The following is a 19,075-nucleotide window of genomic DNA, read 5'->3' on the forward strand; positions in this document are numbered from 1 at the left end:
ACAGCCAAATCATGGCCAAAATTGCACAGTGTGTATTCGGCTTAACAGTAAAACTAACCCATGTTGTGAATAGTGTCATTTATTAAAGCAGATTTTGCACAAGACTGAATTTTAATATAGTGCAAATAAGAGATTATTTTTCCTGATTGAATGATACTTTAGATGTTTTATGATCATATTTTGTGACATTTTGGATCTCAATCTAATGATCCATCAAACATATTCATTTGTGCTTTCAGTTTGAACTTTCTCTTTAATAATGGATTCACTGCTAAACTGATCTGATCTGAACTGAGAGAGTGAAGTGTGTGTCATTGTTCTCTACAGGTTGAGGGATTGTGGCGTCACAGATAAAGGTTTTGCTGCTCTGACTGCAGCTCTGAGATCAAACCCTGAACACCTGAGAGAACTGAATCTGTCATGGAGTAAAATAGGAAAATCAGTGAATCTGCTGTCTGATGTACTACAGAATCCTCACTGTAAACTGGAGAAACTGTGGTAAGATCATATTTGACTCTCACACATGAATCACAATGTAAAGTATATTTGAAGTGTTCAGCCTCTTTCTGCTGCTGTGAGTTCAGTTTATTGAGCTGTAAATGATTGAACACATGAGCTCTCACTGGACGTATACTCAGAAATCCATCACTGGCACTTTTAACTCGCTGTCTTACTCAACGTTCTAGTGAATAATTTTCTGTAGCCTACCATGATGTACGTAACTGTTTGGAGTCTGACTCTACTCTGCATAACCTGGACGCTGATGCATACCTTAAAGGTAGGGTAGGTAATCCTGTTCAGAAACATTTTTTTTTATACTGGGTGAAATGGTCCTTCCATTCTGATAGTAGTCAATACATTATGTGTTCAGAAAAAGGAATGAAAAAAATCTGACCTCTGTAGCAGCTGTAGGACAGTAAAAACTCTGACCAATCACTGCCATTCGGTGCGAATGTAAAGAACCAATCAGATGCCTTCATGTCTCGTGCCCGAGCACTACTGCGTGCACAGCCCTGCGTGCACTCATCACATGTCACCGTTCCCGGAAACATTCAGCTCACTACACCGAGTAAGCAGGAGTTTGCCGCACAATGGCTGAGAAAATGCAGCAAAAAGGACCAATGCCAGCTTTGCTACTTTGCTAAACTACTTCCTCGGACCCTGCCCGCACTCTTGAACAACCTCCTCTGCTTCGCCCTCGACCCCGGAGTGGACCTGTCCTCGAACCGACGATGCGGTACTTGTCACCGGAGTGTAACGTTAGTCCTCATCAGAGTCAACAATGTTTTCATCATGGAAACTCTTACATGCAAAACACTGTATATGTTATGACTCTTACACGAAATTCACCTTCATCACAGTGTAACTGATGGTAATGGAAAAACGTGTATCAGTGCAACCTAGCTTTGCCTTATAAATATAGCTCGTTACCGAATCAAACAAAATATATTTTAAACTTTACCAGTATCGATATGCTAGCTTGATAGTGAGTACTAAAAGCCATCATATTTGTTTATATTCATAGGGATAAAGTTAGGTATTTTATTACATGTGATTCTGACATGATGTCGCTGCATGCACTGCGCTCCTTCCTCTCCACTCGTCTCAGGTAAATAAATGCGTCTTCCAGCTGAGCCTGAGCGTTTGGCGTCGCGCGTTCATGTGTTTTGGGGGCGTGGCTTTGGAAGGAGCCCAGAAGGGAGGGGGTGGAGTGAATGGAAATAATGAGCTGTGTTTACAACAGTCGTGAGAGGTCTACAGACACTCGATTTTTATACTCTCTTTTTCAGAGTACTTACATTTTAATTATGTATTGGTATATAAAGACAGTTTAAACAAATTTGGAATGTTGTTTTTTTAGAAAAATCTTACCTACCCTAGCTTTAAAGGGATAGTTCACCCAAAAATTAAAATTCTGTGATCATTTACTCTCCCTCAAGTTGTTCCAAACCTGTATGACTTTCTTTCTTCTGCTATACACAAAAGAAGATATTTTAAAGAAGGTTGGTAATTAAACAGTTGCTGGTCCCCATTGACTTCCATTTTTTTTTTTCTATGGAAGTCAATGGGGTCCATAAGACATTTGGTTACTGACTTTCTTCAAAATATCTTCTTTTGTGTTCAGCAGAAGAAAGAAAGTCATACAGGTTTGGAACAACTTGAGGGAGAGTAAATGATCACAGAATTTTAATTTTTGGGTGAACTATCCCTTTAAGGTATGCATCAGCGTCCAGGTTATGCAGAGTAGAGTCAGACTCCAAACAGTTACGTACATCATGGTAGGCTACAGAAAATCACAGAATTTTCATTTTTGGGTGAATGTAACGGGGTTCAGATGTTATGGGAAGAAGGAGGCGGGAACCGGCGAACATTCAACATATTTTAATGATAAATAAACAAATACAAAAATGAAAGTAAAAGCCAGCAGCCCCTCACGGACGACTGCTGGCGACACAAACAGAAACAAAACATGAACTAAAAATCAGGCCTGTCCTCTCTCGCTCTTCACTATCATCGCTCCTCCTTTATGCCTCCGCTCCTCCGTGAGAGATGCGAGACCGGTGCGTCTCACAGGTGTGGCTCATCACTAATCACGCCACCGGCCTCGAGCCGTCCTCCCACGGCCCTCGACCTCGTCCTGCTCGCCACAGTGAACTATCCCTTTAATCTTTTTAATTCCACTTGCACATGAATTCTATTGTGCCCTTGAAGTACAAAAATCACAAGCCTGCACCAGTGCCCTGGCACACTGACACTACTCGTACCCTTAGACGGGTATGTAAGATAATTTAGTAATTCTGACAGGTCAATTTAGCTCAAAAGGAATTATTAATTAATTTATAGGGAATTCGAAAGAATCACTTATTACAACCGAGCAAATGACTCGTTCAGGGTTCATTTGAACTGGTTGTAACTATCAGCTCTGCAGCGGATATAAATATCCAAACTATAGTTATATACTATTTGTTAGCAAGGTAACTTAGATCAGCAGTTTAAGACATTAAATTCGTAAGCACATAACACAAGTAACACTTCTCTTTAAAATACAAACAAGACTTTATTGATTATTCTAACACATAAAACTAATATCTAACACAAACACACGCACACACATTCATACGAGTTGCAGAAAGAAAGAGAGAGTGAGGAAAGAGTGAGATGACGAAATCCAAGTTTCTATATGCACTGATAAGACATGACCTGGAACGAACCATCAATCATTAATTTAACCCTTCTATCGTTTCTTATGTGGGTTATTAAATTTATATCAATACACCAGTTCAGCTTAAAGGTCCCGTTCTATGCCCCTTTTCACCAGATGCAAAATAAGTCTCTGATGTCCCCAGAGTGTGTATGTGAAGTTTCAGCTCAAAATACCCAACAGATCATTTTTTACAGCATGTTTAAATTGTGTTTTTGGGGGGCTCAGAAAAACGAGCTGTTTCAGTGTGTGCCCTTTAAATGCAAATAAGCTGCTGCTGGACGACTCAGGGGGCGGAGCTTCATGAGCTCGCGCTCAGTCTCTCAGGACAATTTCATCTCACGGAATGATGATAATATCAGAAACTCTCAGTAACGTGTTCATTTCGAGTCGGACAATAATGCCTACAGAGTCAGAGTGCTGTATAGAGATGAAACAGGTATAGTTTAGTAGTTTAATTACGGTTATTATAACGTATTTGTCATCTGCTTGTATGTATCCATTATTTATTAATAGCCTACAAGTCTGCTGTCTGAATGATGATCAAACATATACTGATGAGTTTAATAAAGTTTATTGTACAGCACACAAAAGATGAAGCGTCAGTTTTACTTCAGAAAATCACAGTAAGAGCTGAGTAAACACAGTAAGTTATTAGAAGTGCGCAAGTACATAAACGAATTTCGGTAGAGTTGAGGGAGCATTCCTGTGGGCGGAGGTTAGTCAAAAAACGGTTTTAATGACATCATTAAAGAAGGAAGTAGAGGGGTGTAGTCCAAACGAGCCGTTCGCTGTAGGCGACTTCTGTTAAATAAAATATCTCGCTTGGCATTGAACTTTGAGCTTTATAATTTTACAGATATTATTTATACTCTAACAACAACATTACACACTAACTAAAGTTTGAAACATGGGATCACGAAGAACGGGACCTTTAAGAGTCTGGAGGCTACTTACATATTTGCGTTCCTTTTGGGGTTCCCTTTTTGTTGTGTAAAAGGGGTTTCCCGAGTTCATTCATTGGCTGGTGTCCTCATGCCTGATGTCTGGGGCGGCCAATCACGTGGAGTGCTGGCGGATGGATGGAGAGTCTTTGTTCCTGGAAAGCAGGCTTTGCAGTTGAATCGTGGACCGAAACTGTGCCGCAAAACTTAACTTAGAACCGAGACTCACACGGAAAAGAAAAGAAAACTAAGAAAGAAAGAAAATTGAGACGAGAGTAGTTAGATGACTTGAATGAAGCTGTTTAACCCATGTTCTTCTGATCTTAATTTGGGTTCTTTCGTCTGCGCGTTTACATGGTTACTAGTCTATCTTCATCTTCATCTCCCTTTGCGCATTTTTCCTAACTGTTGTAACTCTTGAGAGAAAGCTTTTTTTCAGGTCTAAGATTTTAAACTCAAACATTTGTCCAGCCTCCTGGATGAGTTCTGACCAATTAGACACTGGCGTAATTTAGGAGGTGGCATTCTCTTCACTTAAATCATGCTTATCTGGGATCTCCTTACTCTCAAGCTCTAGCAGAGAGGACAGGGGCCAAAGTTTAGACATTATTACTATTATAAGAATATGAAACATTTTACACAGATTTCAATCAAGCCATCTTTTGAATTAAGAACATACGATCATACAGATAGGAAATGAGACCCACTTTCATTCAAACATCTAATAGTTATAATAAATCATGACTTATATGGGATCTAAGCATATTATACACACATATAAGTGGTAGACACAACATAGAATTATGTAGTTGCATGATGTTTGATTATAAGTCCATCGAAAATTGTTCTGGGATGATTTTATGTATTTTTGTAGGTAAAATCTCAGTCTCTGTGGCTGGAAAAGATTTTAACTCTGGGTCATTCAGAGGTCCTTAATACTCCTTGACTCAGATACGATTATTGCTTATTTATTGTTTTGTGTTATCTTATTGGTTGTTTTATTATTATTATTTTTACCCTTCTGTTCTGTACAGCACTTTGGTCAGCCTTGGTTGTTTTTAAATGTGCTTTATAAATAAATATCATATTGTATTGTATGAGCTGATCCTCAATAACATGAAACTGCAGGACTGAGAGTCACACTGAAATACACACTTTCACACACAATCAACATTTCAGTCTCTTGACTTTAAACAGACTCGAGCTCAACACAGTCAGAACTGAGAAATGAAGAACATGCTGGATTCATTCTTACTGTTAATTATGTTCATCTTTCTGCATTGACGCTTTCTAAAGGATTGTTTTTAATTTTGTAAAATAGCACACACACACACACACACACACACACACACACACACACACACACACACACACACACACACACCAATTTATTACTCCATACATATTACATACAGATCTAAGTAACAATCAAAACTAGCCTATGTAGTGAATAGTGTCATTTATGAGATTAATTTTTCCTGATTGAATGATACTTTAGATGTTTTATGATCATATTTTGTGACATTTTAGATCTCAATCTAATGATCCATCAAACATATTAATTTGTGCTTTAAGTTTGAACTTTCTCTTTAATAATGGATTCACTGCTAAACTGATCTGATCTGAACTGAGAGAGTGAAGTGTGTGTCATTGTTCTCTACAGGTTGAGTTATTGTGGCGTCACAGATAAAGGTTTTGCTGCTCTGACTTCAGCTCTGAGATCAAACCCTGAACACCTGAGAGAACTGGATCTGTCATTTAATAAAATAGGAGAATCAGTGAATCTGCTGTCTGATGTACTACAGAATCCTCACTGTAAACTGGAGAAACTGTGGTAAGATCATATTTGACTCTCACACATGAATCACAATGTAAAGTATATTTGAAGTGTTCAGCCTCTTTCTGCTGCTGTGAGTTCAGATTATTGAGCTGTAAATGATTGAACACATTTTACATCATCAATCAATCACACACGGGATTGAAATGGTGGCTACAGAAATCTCTAAATGTTTATTTTGGTCATGGCTTTTCTTGAAAAACGAAGACAATGTGACGGTTGTCGTAGGAGAAGTCACTGCAGGACTGAGAGTCAAATCTTCAGACACTGTCAGAATCTCGTCGGAGGGAAAATTTGATCACAACGGTCATTAATCGGCTGTCGGTGAACATATCAAATAGAGCTGCACGATTAATCACAATTAACACGAAATCGATTTTGCTAATCGCTATTATGAAATTGCAAAAGCTGCAATTATTTATTATATGCAGCTTGTCAGTGACGTACGGCTCTGATCAGTAGTAAACGCTGCTCCATCTGAAAGCACTGCGAGTTTGAGTCGCTTTTAATGTGCATTTGAAAAAGAAACACATCAAACATCTTTCCAAACAAAGACAAACTAACGATCAAACACTTCAGGTTTTGGCCTAAGATCAGAGGAAACTTTTAGGATTTAAAAAATTTGTCTCAGACGGCCAAATCATGGCCAAAATCACACAGTGTGCAGTCGGCTTATCAGTAAAACTAACCTATGATTGAATGATACTTTAGATGTTTTATGATCATATTTTGTGACATTTTAGATCTCAATCTAATGATCCATCAAACATATTAATTTGTGCTTCAAGTTTGAACTTTCTCTTTAATAATGGATTCACTGCTAAACTGATCTGATCTGAACTGAGTGAGTGAAGTGTGTGTCATTGTTCTCTACAGGTTGTATGATTGTGGCGTCACAGATAAAGGTTTTGCTGCTCTGACTTCAGCTCTGAGATCAAACCCTGAACACCTGAGAGAACTGGATCTGTCATTTAATAAAATAGGAAAATCAGTGGATCTGCTGTCTGATGTACTACAGAATCCTCACTGTAAACTGGAGAAACTGTGGTAAGATCATATTTGACTCTCACACATGAATCACAGTGTAAAGTATATTTGAAGTGTTCAGCCTCTTTCTGCTGCTGTGAGTTCAGATTATTGAGCTGTAAATGATTGAACACATGAGCTGATCCTCAATAACATGAAACTGCAGGACTGAGAGTCACACTGAAATACACTTTCACACTGTTAATTGTTCTTCTTTCTCCATTGACACTTTCTAAAGGATTGTTTTTAATTTTGTAAAATGAAAAAACACAGACACACTAATTGACACTCCATACATATCACATAGTACAGATCTAAGTAACAGTAAAACTAGCCTATATTTATTAATTTGTGCTTTAAGTTTGAACTTTCTCTTTTATAATGGATTCACTGCTAAACTGATCTGATCTGAACTGAGAGTGAAGTGTGTGTCATTGTTCTCTACAGGTTGAGTTATTGTGGCGTCACAGATGAAGGTTTTGCTGCTCTGACTTCAGCTCTGAGATCAAACCCTGAACACCTGAGAGAACTGGATCTGTCTGGGAATAAAATAGGAAAATCAGTGAATCTGCTGTCTGATGTACTACAGAATCCTCACTGTAAACTGGAGAAACTGAGGTAAGATCATATTTGACTCTCACACATGAATCACAATGTAAAGTATATTTGAAGTGTTCAGCCTCTTTCTGCTGCTGTGAGTTCAGATTATTGAGCTGTAAATGATTGAACACATGAGCTGATCCTCAATAACATGAAACTGCAGGACTGAAGGGGGTCGCACACCGAACGCGCAGCGCAGCGCCACGTTTTTTAAATTCGAACACATTATTCTCTATGAGAGTACACACACCGGCGGCGTCTGTCCGCGGCGCCCAGCAACGGCTCAGGACCGTGTTCAAAATCCTGCCGCGCCACAGAGCGCCATTTAAACAGTTTTATATTAAATTTACATTTATGTGTCTCAAATCATAGTTAATGAATATATGGACTTAACCCTGTGCTGCAATATACATTTAGTTTTATATTTATTTACAGAAATCAGAAAATTGCTGATGTTATCGGATTTTCAGGTGACAGTTGTCCTAGACGTAGCGCGGCGCGGCGCTGAGCTGCGCATCCGGTGTGTGACCCCCTTGAGAGTCACACTGAAATACACACTTTCACACACAATCAACATTTCAGTCTCTTGACATTAAACAGACTCGAGCTCAACACAGTCAGAACTGAGAAATGAAGAACATGCTGGATTCATTCTTACTGTTAATTATGTTCATCTTTCTGCATTGACACTTTCTAAAGGATTGTTTTTAATTTTGTAAACACTCACACACACACCCCCCAGTTTATTACTCCATAAATATTACAAACAGATCTAAGTAACAGCAAAACTAGCCTATGTAGTGAATAGTGTAATTTAAGAGATTATTTTTCCTGATTGAATGATACTTTAGATGTTTTATGATCATGTTTTGTGATATTTTAGATCTCAATCTAATGATCCATCAAACATATTAATTTGTGCTTTAAGTTTGAACTTTCTCTTTAATAATGGATTCACTGCTAAACTGATCTGATCTGAACTGAGAGAGTGAAGTGTGTGTCATTGTTCTCTACAGGTTGAGATATTGTGGCGTCACAGATGAAGGTTTTACTGCTCTGACTTCAGCTCTGAGATCAAACCCTGAACACCTGAGAGAACTGGATCTGTCTGGAAATAAAATAGGAAAATCAGTGAATCTGCTGTCTGATGTACTACAGAATCCTCACTGTAAACTGGAGAAACTGTGGTAAGATCATATTTGACTCTCACACATGAATCACAATGTAAAGTATATTTGAAGTGTTCAGCCTCTTTCTGCTAGCCTGGCTCCGCGTACTTCCGCTCAATTTCATTTTACTTCAGTACTACGTCTGGGACTGCTGTATATTCTTAGGTTTCCAGAAACCAATTTTTTGTAGGACCAATCAGCGAACAGAGGGAGTGGCTGAGAACGATGACGTTGATGTAGTGCGTCAGTTTGAGTTGGAGTAATGGCAGCGGATAAAGACGTGAGAAAAGCTATTCGGTCCGTTGTTGCAAAACTGCCGAATATACAGAAGTTAATGCCGGAGCAAGAACAATGTTTGCTAAGTTTTGTTGGTGGCCATGATGTTGTGGCCCTCCTCCCCACGGGGTTCGGGAAAAGTTTGATTTTCCAGCTCACTCCGATAGCACTAGAAGTGCCAGAATTCCATAACTACTAGAACTGCCGCAAGCGGTCATTTTGATCGCTAGATTCAAAACTCTATATCTTTAATGATAAATACCCAATTGAGAGATTAATGCATTTATTGTATTATGATGTCTTTTAAAAACAAAACAACACCAAACTGTACATTTAAACAAGTTTAATTATAATTTATAAATAAATAATATTCGTAGATGCCCTGAACAAAATAGTAGCCTAGCCTATGTTTTCATGTTTCCACTGTTTGATCGCGCCCGCCGACACACACACACACCATATTCCAGCATTGCAGCCTGTTCATTATAGCCATAATAAAATATAATAATGTCATATGTAGAGATTATGGTCTATTTTATTTGGCTGTGTTTTTGTGTGCGTGTGTATTTTGCACTGTTGTTTTTCCTTTTTTTCCTTTGACTTTCTTTGATTATTTTCTATGCACGTATTATTGTTTGATTGTGATTTAGAATGTTGGGCAACACCCCCCTGTACTCTCTTAGGTGTTCGTATGACGGCTGATTAGCAGATTAACAGCTGATGGTAATTGACGTTAAATCACAGACTGCTCAAAAAAGCGAAGGAACTGAAACGGTGTGTCTGCGGCCCCGCGAACTCTGTTGTTGCAACTCTGTCCCCACGTTATTGCTGGATTGTTTATATTTGTTGCTGCGATCATCGCACAGATAAAAGTTTGAGAAAAGTTTATTCTAAACATAATCCTCTGATCATTTGGACTTCTTGTTTCCGGCCGGTTTCGGCGCATGACATACGTCACGACCACACGTTAGTGATTGGCTATGGCAGATCCTGAGTGACTCTGGGCAGATCCAATAGTTTTGAACTTTAACAGAGAACCCGCCTACAAGGAAGTAAACGTTTCTCAATGGAGAGAGGCCAGACTCTCTGTACAAATGAAATGTACGAGAGTCTGGTAGAACCAGGCTATCTTTCTGCTGCTGTGAGTTCAGATTATTGAGCTGTAAATGATTGAACACATGAGCTGATCCTCAATAACATGAAACTGCAGGACTGAGAGTCACACTGAAATACACACTTTCACACACAATCAACATTTCAGTCTCTTGACTTTAAACAGACTCGAGCTCAACACAGTCAGAACTGAGAACTGAAGAACATGCTGGATTCATTCTTACTGTCAGGGCCGTAGCTAGAGGATTCGGGGCCCCCTGAAAAAATATTGATGCGGGCCCCCACCACCCTCCACCAATATCACATACTGTACAATAGATGAGCATGGAGGTCTACATATAACAGAAGAAGGTGATGTTGTTGTAAAACCTTTATTTTAAAAGTTAAATTTATATAAAAATAAAAATAAATTGTTAAATAATAATAAAATCAATTTCTAAAAAGTAACAGCAAAATAATGTTTTCCCCATCAGTCTGTTATAATTAATAAATCAAAAAGTAAACATTTATAAATTGACAAGAATGCAGTCAAATTTAAAAAATAAAGTCATTTATTGTCTTATTTTTTAATAAAGTACAGTATGGATTTTTTTTCGCCACTAGGGGTCGCTAACCTCTTTACAATAACAAAGGCGTAGTTTGATGACGCAACATTTGCTAAGAATTATGTATCTTGTCGTCAACGTCAAGCCGACCGATCTAATAATGTTTATGGATGAGTGAATACATCGATGCTTTTATCATGACTGTGATATAAAGCAGGTCGGGATTGCTAAGAGACAGCTATCAGCTCCACACGCGACGCGAGTCCCGCGGATATAAAAGGAATATGGACATTTCATTCTACCGATCTACACGCGAGTGCAGAATTACAACTCACAGGTCAGTTTATTAGACAAATTAAACTTGTGAGGTAACGCAGCGCTGTTTCACTTGGTCTAACATTACACTATCACACTAAACTGCATTTGAATGTGTTGAAATGTATGTGTTAGTTTGTCTGTATGAGACTAGCAGTAAGCTAGATCAACATTTGAATAACATACAGATCATATTATAACATTTTATCATTGTTGAACTATATAACATTGATTAGTTTTATGTAAATGTGCTCACCTGTTTAATAAAGTACATGTAGGAGCGGTCGAAGTCTCGGACGTGGAGCTCTCGTTTATATACTGTCTATGGGAGCTCTAGGCATCTCGAAAACACCGCGCTGATATTGACTCTCGTTTTTAGTTCTCCTTTTTTATCCAAAGGCTGCTTGCCATGGTCCATTACGTTTGAACGAAGCAACAACAGCGTGCAGATAGACATTGCGAACTACACAGTGGTCCACGTCTGTCGCTTTGGTTACTATCAGAGGGCTCCGGTTCATAGCTCTGGTTGCCATGGCAGTATGAGCGGAAACCAGGGACAACGCGGATATGACGCCATTTACGGCGACGGAAATAAAGAAACAGGACGTGTCTTCGAATTAAATTACAAATTTCTCCTGGTTTGAAAGTTGTTGGAAACAGTCGGGATAATGTAAGTACACAACTAAAAAAAGTGTGTGTATATATATATATATATATTAGGGCCGGGACTCGATTAAAAAAATTAATCTAATTAATTAGAGGCTTTGTAATTAATTAATCGAAATTAATCGCATATAAATTAGGGCTGTCAATCAATTAAAAATTATTGTGTTGAACATGTTATTGAAATAATGTTCAAATGGTGAGCATTGGAATAATTGTGCCTAGCAAATAATCAATACAATACAATTGAACATTATTAAATTATTGAACATTATTAAATTATACATTTAATATTAAACATTAAATTATAAACATTATTTACACTTGCTTTACAGGTTTTTAACATTACTTCGAAAATGCTGCAATTTAAAGTTTGAGATGTTTTTCATCTGTTTTAGAAAGTATTTTTAGACTTGTTTTTTTTCAGAATAAAACTTCTTTTACAATCTTTTGCATGCGTTATATTTTTATTAAATGTGTTTAAGCCATTGCTGCAAGTAATTTGACAGTTAAAAATATTTTAGTGTACAGTTAATCACAAATTCAGTCAGCATTGTCATGACTCATTATCCCATGATGGACGGTGAAACAATGTCACGATATCAACGTTGATTCAATTTGCAAAACCGAAGCATAATTCAACATTGGTTCAACGTCGACATACAATCTTTATTCACTCACATTGAAAGAAGAGACGGTGAAACAACGTCACGAAATCAACAATGAAACAACGTCACGATTTCACCGTTGATTCGTTTTGCACAATCGGAACATAATCCAACATTGATTCGACCTTGGTCCCTTAAGTTCACCGGTGAATTAACAATGAAATGCCGGCTGTTTTTTTATAAGTAAATGTTCCAATCAATGATCCAGGCAGCGCCAGCGCGTTCTCGTCTCCCTCCTTCATTTTACAATCGAATGGTGGCTAGAACGGCTCCAGGTTCCAAGGTCAATACAGAATGGATTAATCTGCGTTATTTTTTTTTAACGCGTTATTTTTTCTCAGATTAATTAATCGAAATTAACGCGTTAATGTCACAGCCCTAATATATATATATATATATATATATACTAGCCTACTTTTACCATGCTGTGTTTTATTATAGAATATAAAAACATCCTTGTGTCGTATACAAGCACTGAAAGGTTGCCTACCATTCTAGTATATATACATATACATATATGACATTATGGCTTAGTTCATGTTTTTACTCCAAACTCATTTCATAACATACATTTTAATCTGGCACCACCAGTTTTTATCTTACCTTAAAAATCGTCTCATCTTCAAATCACGTTCTTCTAATTCTTCTGAGGTAAATCCAAGGTAAACAGCACAGCACAAACAGTCTTCCAGACTCGATGAAAAGCAGAGGAGTAAGTTACCTAAGTCTCCGATTCTTTGTTTTGAGGTGATGAGGGCGTTTACAGGTCTGCGTTTCTCCGCATGGATCATTTGCATGTCAATCGCTCGTGCGCGCATGGGCGCGGTCAAATTAAATTTAATGAGGATGCGTTTGAGAAACTGTACATGCCGCTGCTTTTGTATGGATTACTTAAAAATAGAATATTTGTTTTTTATATAATTTACATACTTTAAAAATAGAGATTCCAAGTGTTGTATAGACATGCGTTTCAAGTCTGTGTGACAAACATTCGCTGAGTTACAGGTCGTTTTCTGTCGCGTTTCAGAATGAGTTTCACATTGAGACTGACGGCAGAACGCACATCATGTTTATTTTCTTTGTTTTACGTAAAACACAACATTTTGTTTTTATTATGAGTGTACACAATAAAAGAAGACATTTAACAGTTTTGAATGATGTACAACACAAGTATGTAAACTCAAAATCAACAGAGTATTTTGCACTGATATGAAAAAAACAGGGGGTTAAATCTCCTCATTCTTTGTGCAAGGTTGCTCAGAATGATAGGCCTGTTAGCACCTAATAGGGCCATTATGGGAGGGTCTTTGTCTTTCTCAGGTGTGAAATAAATTAAATATTCATGATGTCCACGCCTATACGCATAAAGCTTTCTCACACAAAACATGTCTTGCAAATTTTAAATCAATGTATTGTCTTATCTGAATGAGTATGCAGAATGATTTTCACATAGTTTTGGAGCAAATATTCTAGGCTACGTGATACAATTTTCAAAAGCCTTATGAAGAAATAATCAGTATGGGTTTCATGACCTTATTTCAGTGACAATTTTTGTTTTTTTCACAAACCACGCATAAATGTCATTATATCAAAACTACAAACTTTTACATACATGCTGCTGACATATTATTGTAGCAGAGTTTGTGCTAAATACAGTGTAATCAGACTTTAGCCATGAAAATGTCACAATAACAGAAATAAGCGCAAATGTCAGAGTATGTCAGAACACCTCCAGGGCCCAGAAAACACCTCAGACCCCAGAGGGTTAATCAGTTCATCATTAAATGAATGCAGGAGAGTCTGTTCTAACATCTGTGGGTTTTGTAGCAGGGGCCTTGTTCACATTGCTAAGGGTTATAAAACTAACTTATCTGATCGTGGTCGTGGTAACGAAGACCGTCTTGCCCTGTTTGGGGGAATGGGACCATAGATCCCGAGAGTGAGTTATTTTGTTAATTTCATTTGTTCATTATCATTTGTTAAACTATAACAAATACTTGTGTCTGACTTGTCTCAGTCGTTACATAAAGATTAATATAATGGTTAATAAAACGTTACACTCACTTCTTCTGGAGGTGCAGCTGGAACACGAATAGTTGGTACCGATCCTTTTTTCAGGAGCAGCTTCTTAGCAAAACCAGCTTTATACTGACCCTCGTTTATAAAGCAGTCTGGTGAAATGATTCGCGCAAACATGAAAGCATTGACATTGATCGTGGGGAATATTCCCTTCGAAAACAAAACTCAGCCACTGCGTCTTCAGCGGTTCGGATTTAGGAACATCAAAAAGACTGCTGTGTCCCTTATTACACCCAAGAACAGAACACCACAATCGCTTAGAAGCCATTCTGCTCCAGCATATCAACAATGGCAGACAATGAGCGAGGGCGGGTCTGTGTTGAAACACTGCTGTCAATTAATAATCGAGGGAGGGGTGTCCGACCGTGTGACGTCACACGGTCGAACGGCTTGATTTGAGAGAGGGGAAAACATATAAGATGATTTAAAAAAAAAACACTGGATGGATGGATTTTATGATGGTTGTGTACAGGCACTGCCAACACACATTTCAGTACAATCAACTTGTAAAAGTTCATGTACCATTATATGACCCCTTTAAATCTCAGGCATACAACCTAATATAAATATTAGAATTATTCATACAACAGAGTGCCTATAACAGTGGTCTCAAACTCAATTCCTGGAGGGCCACAGCTCTGCACAGTTTAGCTCCAACTCACACCTGCAAGGAAGTTTCTAGTAATCCTGAAGACCTTGTTTAGCTGGATCAGGTGTGTTTGATTTAGGGTTGGAGCAAAACTGTGCAGAGCTGTGGCCCTCCAGGAATTGAGTTTGAGATCACTGGCCTATATAATATATAGTATATATAGTATAACTGCTGTATTTTGTGGGGCCCCCTGGGCAGCGGAGGCCCCTATAATTATCACCACTTTTCACCCCACTAGAGACCGCCCTGATTACTGTTAATTATGTTCATCTTTCTGCATTGACACTTTCTAAAGTATTGTTTTTAATTTTGTAAAATGAAAACACACACACACACACACTAATTGACACTCCATGTATATTACATAGTACAGATCTAGTATAGTATAACTAACGTATGTAGTGAATAGTCTTATTTATTAAAGCAGACTGAACACAAGACTGACTTTTAATCAAATAAGAGATTATTTTTCCTGATTGAATGATACTTTAGATGTTTTATGATCATGTTTTGTGACATTTTAGATCTCAATCTAATGATCCCTCAAACATATTAATTTGTGCTTTAGGTTTGAACTTTCTCTTTAATAATGGATTCACTGCTAAACTGATCTGATCTGAACTGAGAGAGTGAAGTGTGTGTCATTGTTCTCTACAGGTTGTATGATTGTGGCGTCACAGATGAAGGTTTTGCTGCTCTGACTTCAGCTCTGAGATCAAACCCTGAACACCTTAGAGAACTGAATCTGTCTGGGAATAAAATAGGAAAATCAGTGAATCTGCTGTCTGATGTACTACAGAATCCTCACTGTAAACTGGAGAAACTGAGGTAAGATCATATTTGACTCTCACACATGAATCACAATGTAAAGTATATTTGAAGTGTTCAGCCTCTTTCTGCTGCTGTGAGTTCAGATTATTGAGCTGTAAATGATTGAACACATGAGCTGATCCTCAATAACATGAAACTGCAGGACTGAGAGTCACACTGAAATACACACTTTCACACACAATCAACATTTCAGTCTCTTGACTTTAAACAGACTCGAGCTCAACACAGTCAGAACTGAGAAATGAAGAACATGCTGGATTCATTCTTACTGTTAATTATGTTCATCTTTCTGCATTGACACTTTCTAAAGTATTGTTTTTAATTTTGTAAAATGAAAACACACACACTAATTGACACTCCATATATATTACGTAGTACAGATCTAGTAAGTAACATAGTAAATCTAACGTATATAGTAAATAGTCTTATTAAAGCAGACTGAACACAAGACATTTTAGATCTCAATCTAATGATCCATCAAACATATTAATTTGTGCTTTAAGTTTGAACTTTCTCTTTAATAATGGATTCACTGCTAAACTGATCTGATCTGAACTGAGAGAGTGAAGTGTGTGTCATTGTTCTCTACAGGTTGAGTAAGTGTGGTGTCACAGATAAAGGTGTTGCTGCTCTGACTTCAGCTCTGAGATCAAACCCTGAACACCTGAGAGAACTGAATCTGTCTGGGAATAAAATAGGAGAATCAGGAGTGAAGTGTGTCTCTAAACTGAAGGATGATCCACATTATAAACTGGAGACATTACACTGCTGTGAGTATATCTTTATTCATGCCTTTAAATTTACCCAATTTCAGTGACAGGTCTCAAATGTGTGTAACTGGAGAATAAAAGATAACAATTCAGCTCCACTTTAGTCTCTGAAAATTGTTTTTAATGAGAGTTTAATTCTGTGATGTGAATATGAATAGGTATATGATCTATGAATAGGCTAGGTCTATATGAATATTTTCATCCATGTTTACATTTTGTTTCAATTGGAATTAATTACTTCCGATTGATGAATCCAAATGTAGTGTTTAAATGAACGATAAATAAAATGATCGGGTTGATGTGTGTGTTTATATGTCACAAGCTTCAAATGGGAATTGAGTTTTTGACATGCACACACTGCACGAATATTTCCCGCTGTTTGCACATAGTATTCTCCTACTTTGTTTGTTTTAAACAGCAGACTTAATATTACGGGTCGGGTCCTAATTAGGAGACAATGAGCACATGAACCGTTGTGCCGTGCTGCTTATATTTATCCCGCAGTAAAAACACCCCTACCTGCACCCGAAACAGCCTGTGGATGAGAGTCTGAATGAAGGACTGAAGGCCGTGAGATTGTGTTGGTCATTCATGACACTTCATTCAACAACTACAACAACTCGTACGCATCATACGCCATTACGTCATTGCACACACACAGAACTTTCCAGATTGGGTTTTCAATCTGATCAAGTGTTGACATGTCCTCTCGATCGGATTAGAAAAGGAATAAACCACTCAATCCGATCCAAATTTCATTCAGATCGATTCATTTCATTAATCATACGATTAAGGTGTTTACATGAAAGCTTTTCAGTCCGAGCCGTCAATCTGATTACTAAAAGATTATTTGGTTGCATGGAAATGTAGTGTGTGTGAGTGTGAGTGTGTGTGTGTGTGTGTGTGTGTGTGTTTGATAAAGAATAGAAAATTGTTTATCATTTGCTGTTATTAATCTATTCCAGTTTGTCATTAATATCTCTGGCTGTGTTTTCCTGAAATGATCTCCAGATGTGATGTGACTCAGTAATGTCTCATACTCATATGTGTCTGTCTGTGTGTTTTATTGTAGGACTCTCAGTGTTTAGACGTCAGTTCAGTTTCCTCAGGATCAGCTGATGGTGAATAAAGAGCCGCTACAGAGACTGAAGACACAGAGACACACAGCGATCACACTGACGTGTGTGTGTGACTTCACACCAGTTTCTTGTTTTATAGTAATGGCTCATGAAAATGAGTTCTGAAAATAGCAGCTTTGAATTGTTTCACATTTGTTAGATATTGATCACAATGTAGATCGTGAAACACTCAAAATATGTGGCAAACGGTTAAAGCAAAGTGAAAACAAGCCTTAGACAATAGATTTATTGTGCAATACAGACAGCGTTGGGAAAAGTGTTTTAAGTTTTATCAAGAGTTTCACTACAGAAGAGATGTTGTATATTATACCAACAGAGGAAGACAAAGATTATGCAAATATTTTCACTTAACATTTATTTCTGTCAAATATTTGTTTTATTATTAATACATTTTTTATATGATGATCTATTAATGTTTCCAAATAAATCTTCACATTCTTTTACTGGTTTCTTATTTTTTTCCCTCCTGCCCCTACTTGCAATGTTAATTTCTATCATATTCCTCTTGATGTATCAAGTATTTCTAAAGCCAACAACTAAAAAACTGTGATATGAGTGCGGGCTGAGATTTGATCCAGAAATCAATCCATTGGGTGAGTGTTTGTTACACTAATCTAGTTACAAAGTTTATTCATGATCGAAAGTGTTACTTACTGTATATAATGTATGTTAATATTATTTTAAGTGTTACCCGAGTTTACGTCTAATTATAATAGAGCTTTTTCTTGAACTTTACTGTGAAAAATGAACAATTTTACAGAAAATCCTTGAAACATTGTTTTTGCTCTCATTCAGTTTCAGCTACTCTGATTAAAAATAAAATAAAAATTAAGAAAAAAATGACAAAAATATGAATTTAATAAAAACAGTAATGTAAAAAAAAAAAATTAACAATAATACACTTATGCCACTACCAATGATTGTATCATTCACAAATGTTAAAATAAGTGATTGGATAATAATGTTACACGTGATTCTAAGTGTTGTAAGTATAAAATAATTTCAATCCTGACAACTCTCGGATAGTTTTAGCATGTTATTGAATATGGTAATGTTTACGTATTTGGTCTTGGTGGATTAGATCTGCTACACTGCTGTTGATTATTACTGTTGATTATGGACTCGCTACTGCTAATAGATACACAGATCATGTAAGATATGCGGCGGCTGCATAAATAATATACATAAATCCTGTAGCACATCTAGGTGGAGCTGGGGAGGAGGAGGGGTTCAGAGGAACTTCAGGACC

At 37.4% G+C, this 19,075-nt stretch overlaps 1 protein-coding gene across 1 annotated transcript in view; it reads left to right on the forward strand.

The window, feature by feature from the left end:
- Positions 1 to 18,268, forward strand: part of LOC308693949 (NACHT, LRR and PYD domains-containing protein 3-like) — a 57,895-nt gene extending 39,627 nt beyond the window's left edge. Inside the window, exons 13-20 of the mRNA XM_081371142.1 lie at positions 328 to 498; positions 5,810 to 5,980; positions 6,860 to 7,030; positions 7,457 to 7,627; positions 8,626 to 8,796; positions 15,744 to 15,914; positions 16,509 to 16,687; positions 17,760 to 18,268. Of these exons, the coding sequence (XP_081227268.1) occupies positions 328 to 498; positions 5,810 to 5,980; positions 6,860 to 7,030; positions 7,457 to 7,627; positions 8,626 to 8,796; positions 15,744 to 15,914; positions 16,509 to 16,687; positions 17,760 to 17,761 (1,207 nt within the window). The 3' untranslated portion in view covers positions 17,762 to 18,268. The remainder of the gene's footprint in view (positions 1 to 327; positions 499 to 5,809; positions 5,981 to 6,859; positions 7,031 to 7,456; positions 7,628 to 8,625; positions 8,797 to 15,743; positions 15,915 to 16,508; positions 16,688 to 17,759) is intronic.
- Positions 18,269 to 19,075: the final 807 nt, after the last annotated feature.

This window comes from Scardinius erythrophthalmus, assembly GCF_964197995.2.
Source record: "Scardinius erythrophthalmus genome assembly, chromosome: 7".
Lineage (NCBI taxonomy): Eukaryota > Metazoa > Chordata > Actinopteri > Cypriniformes > Leuciscidae > Scardinius > Scardinius erythrophthalmus.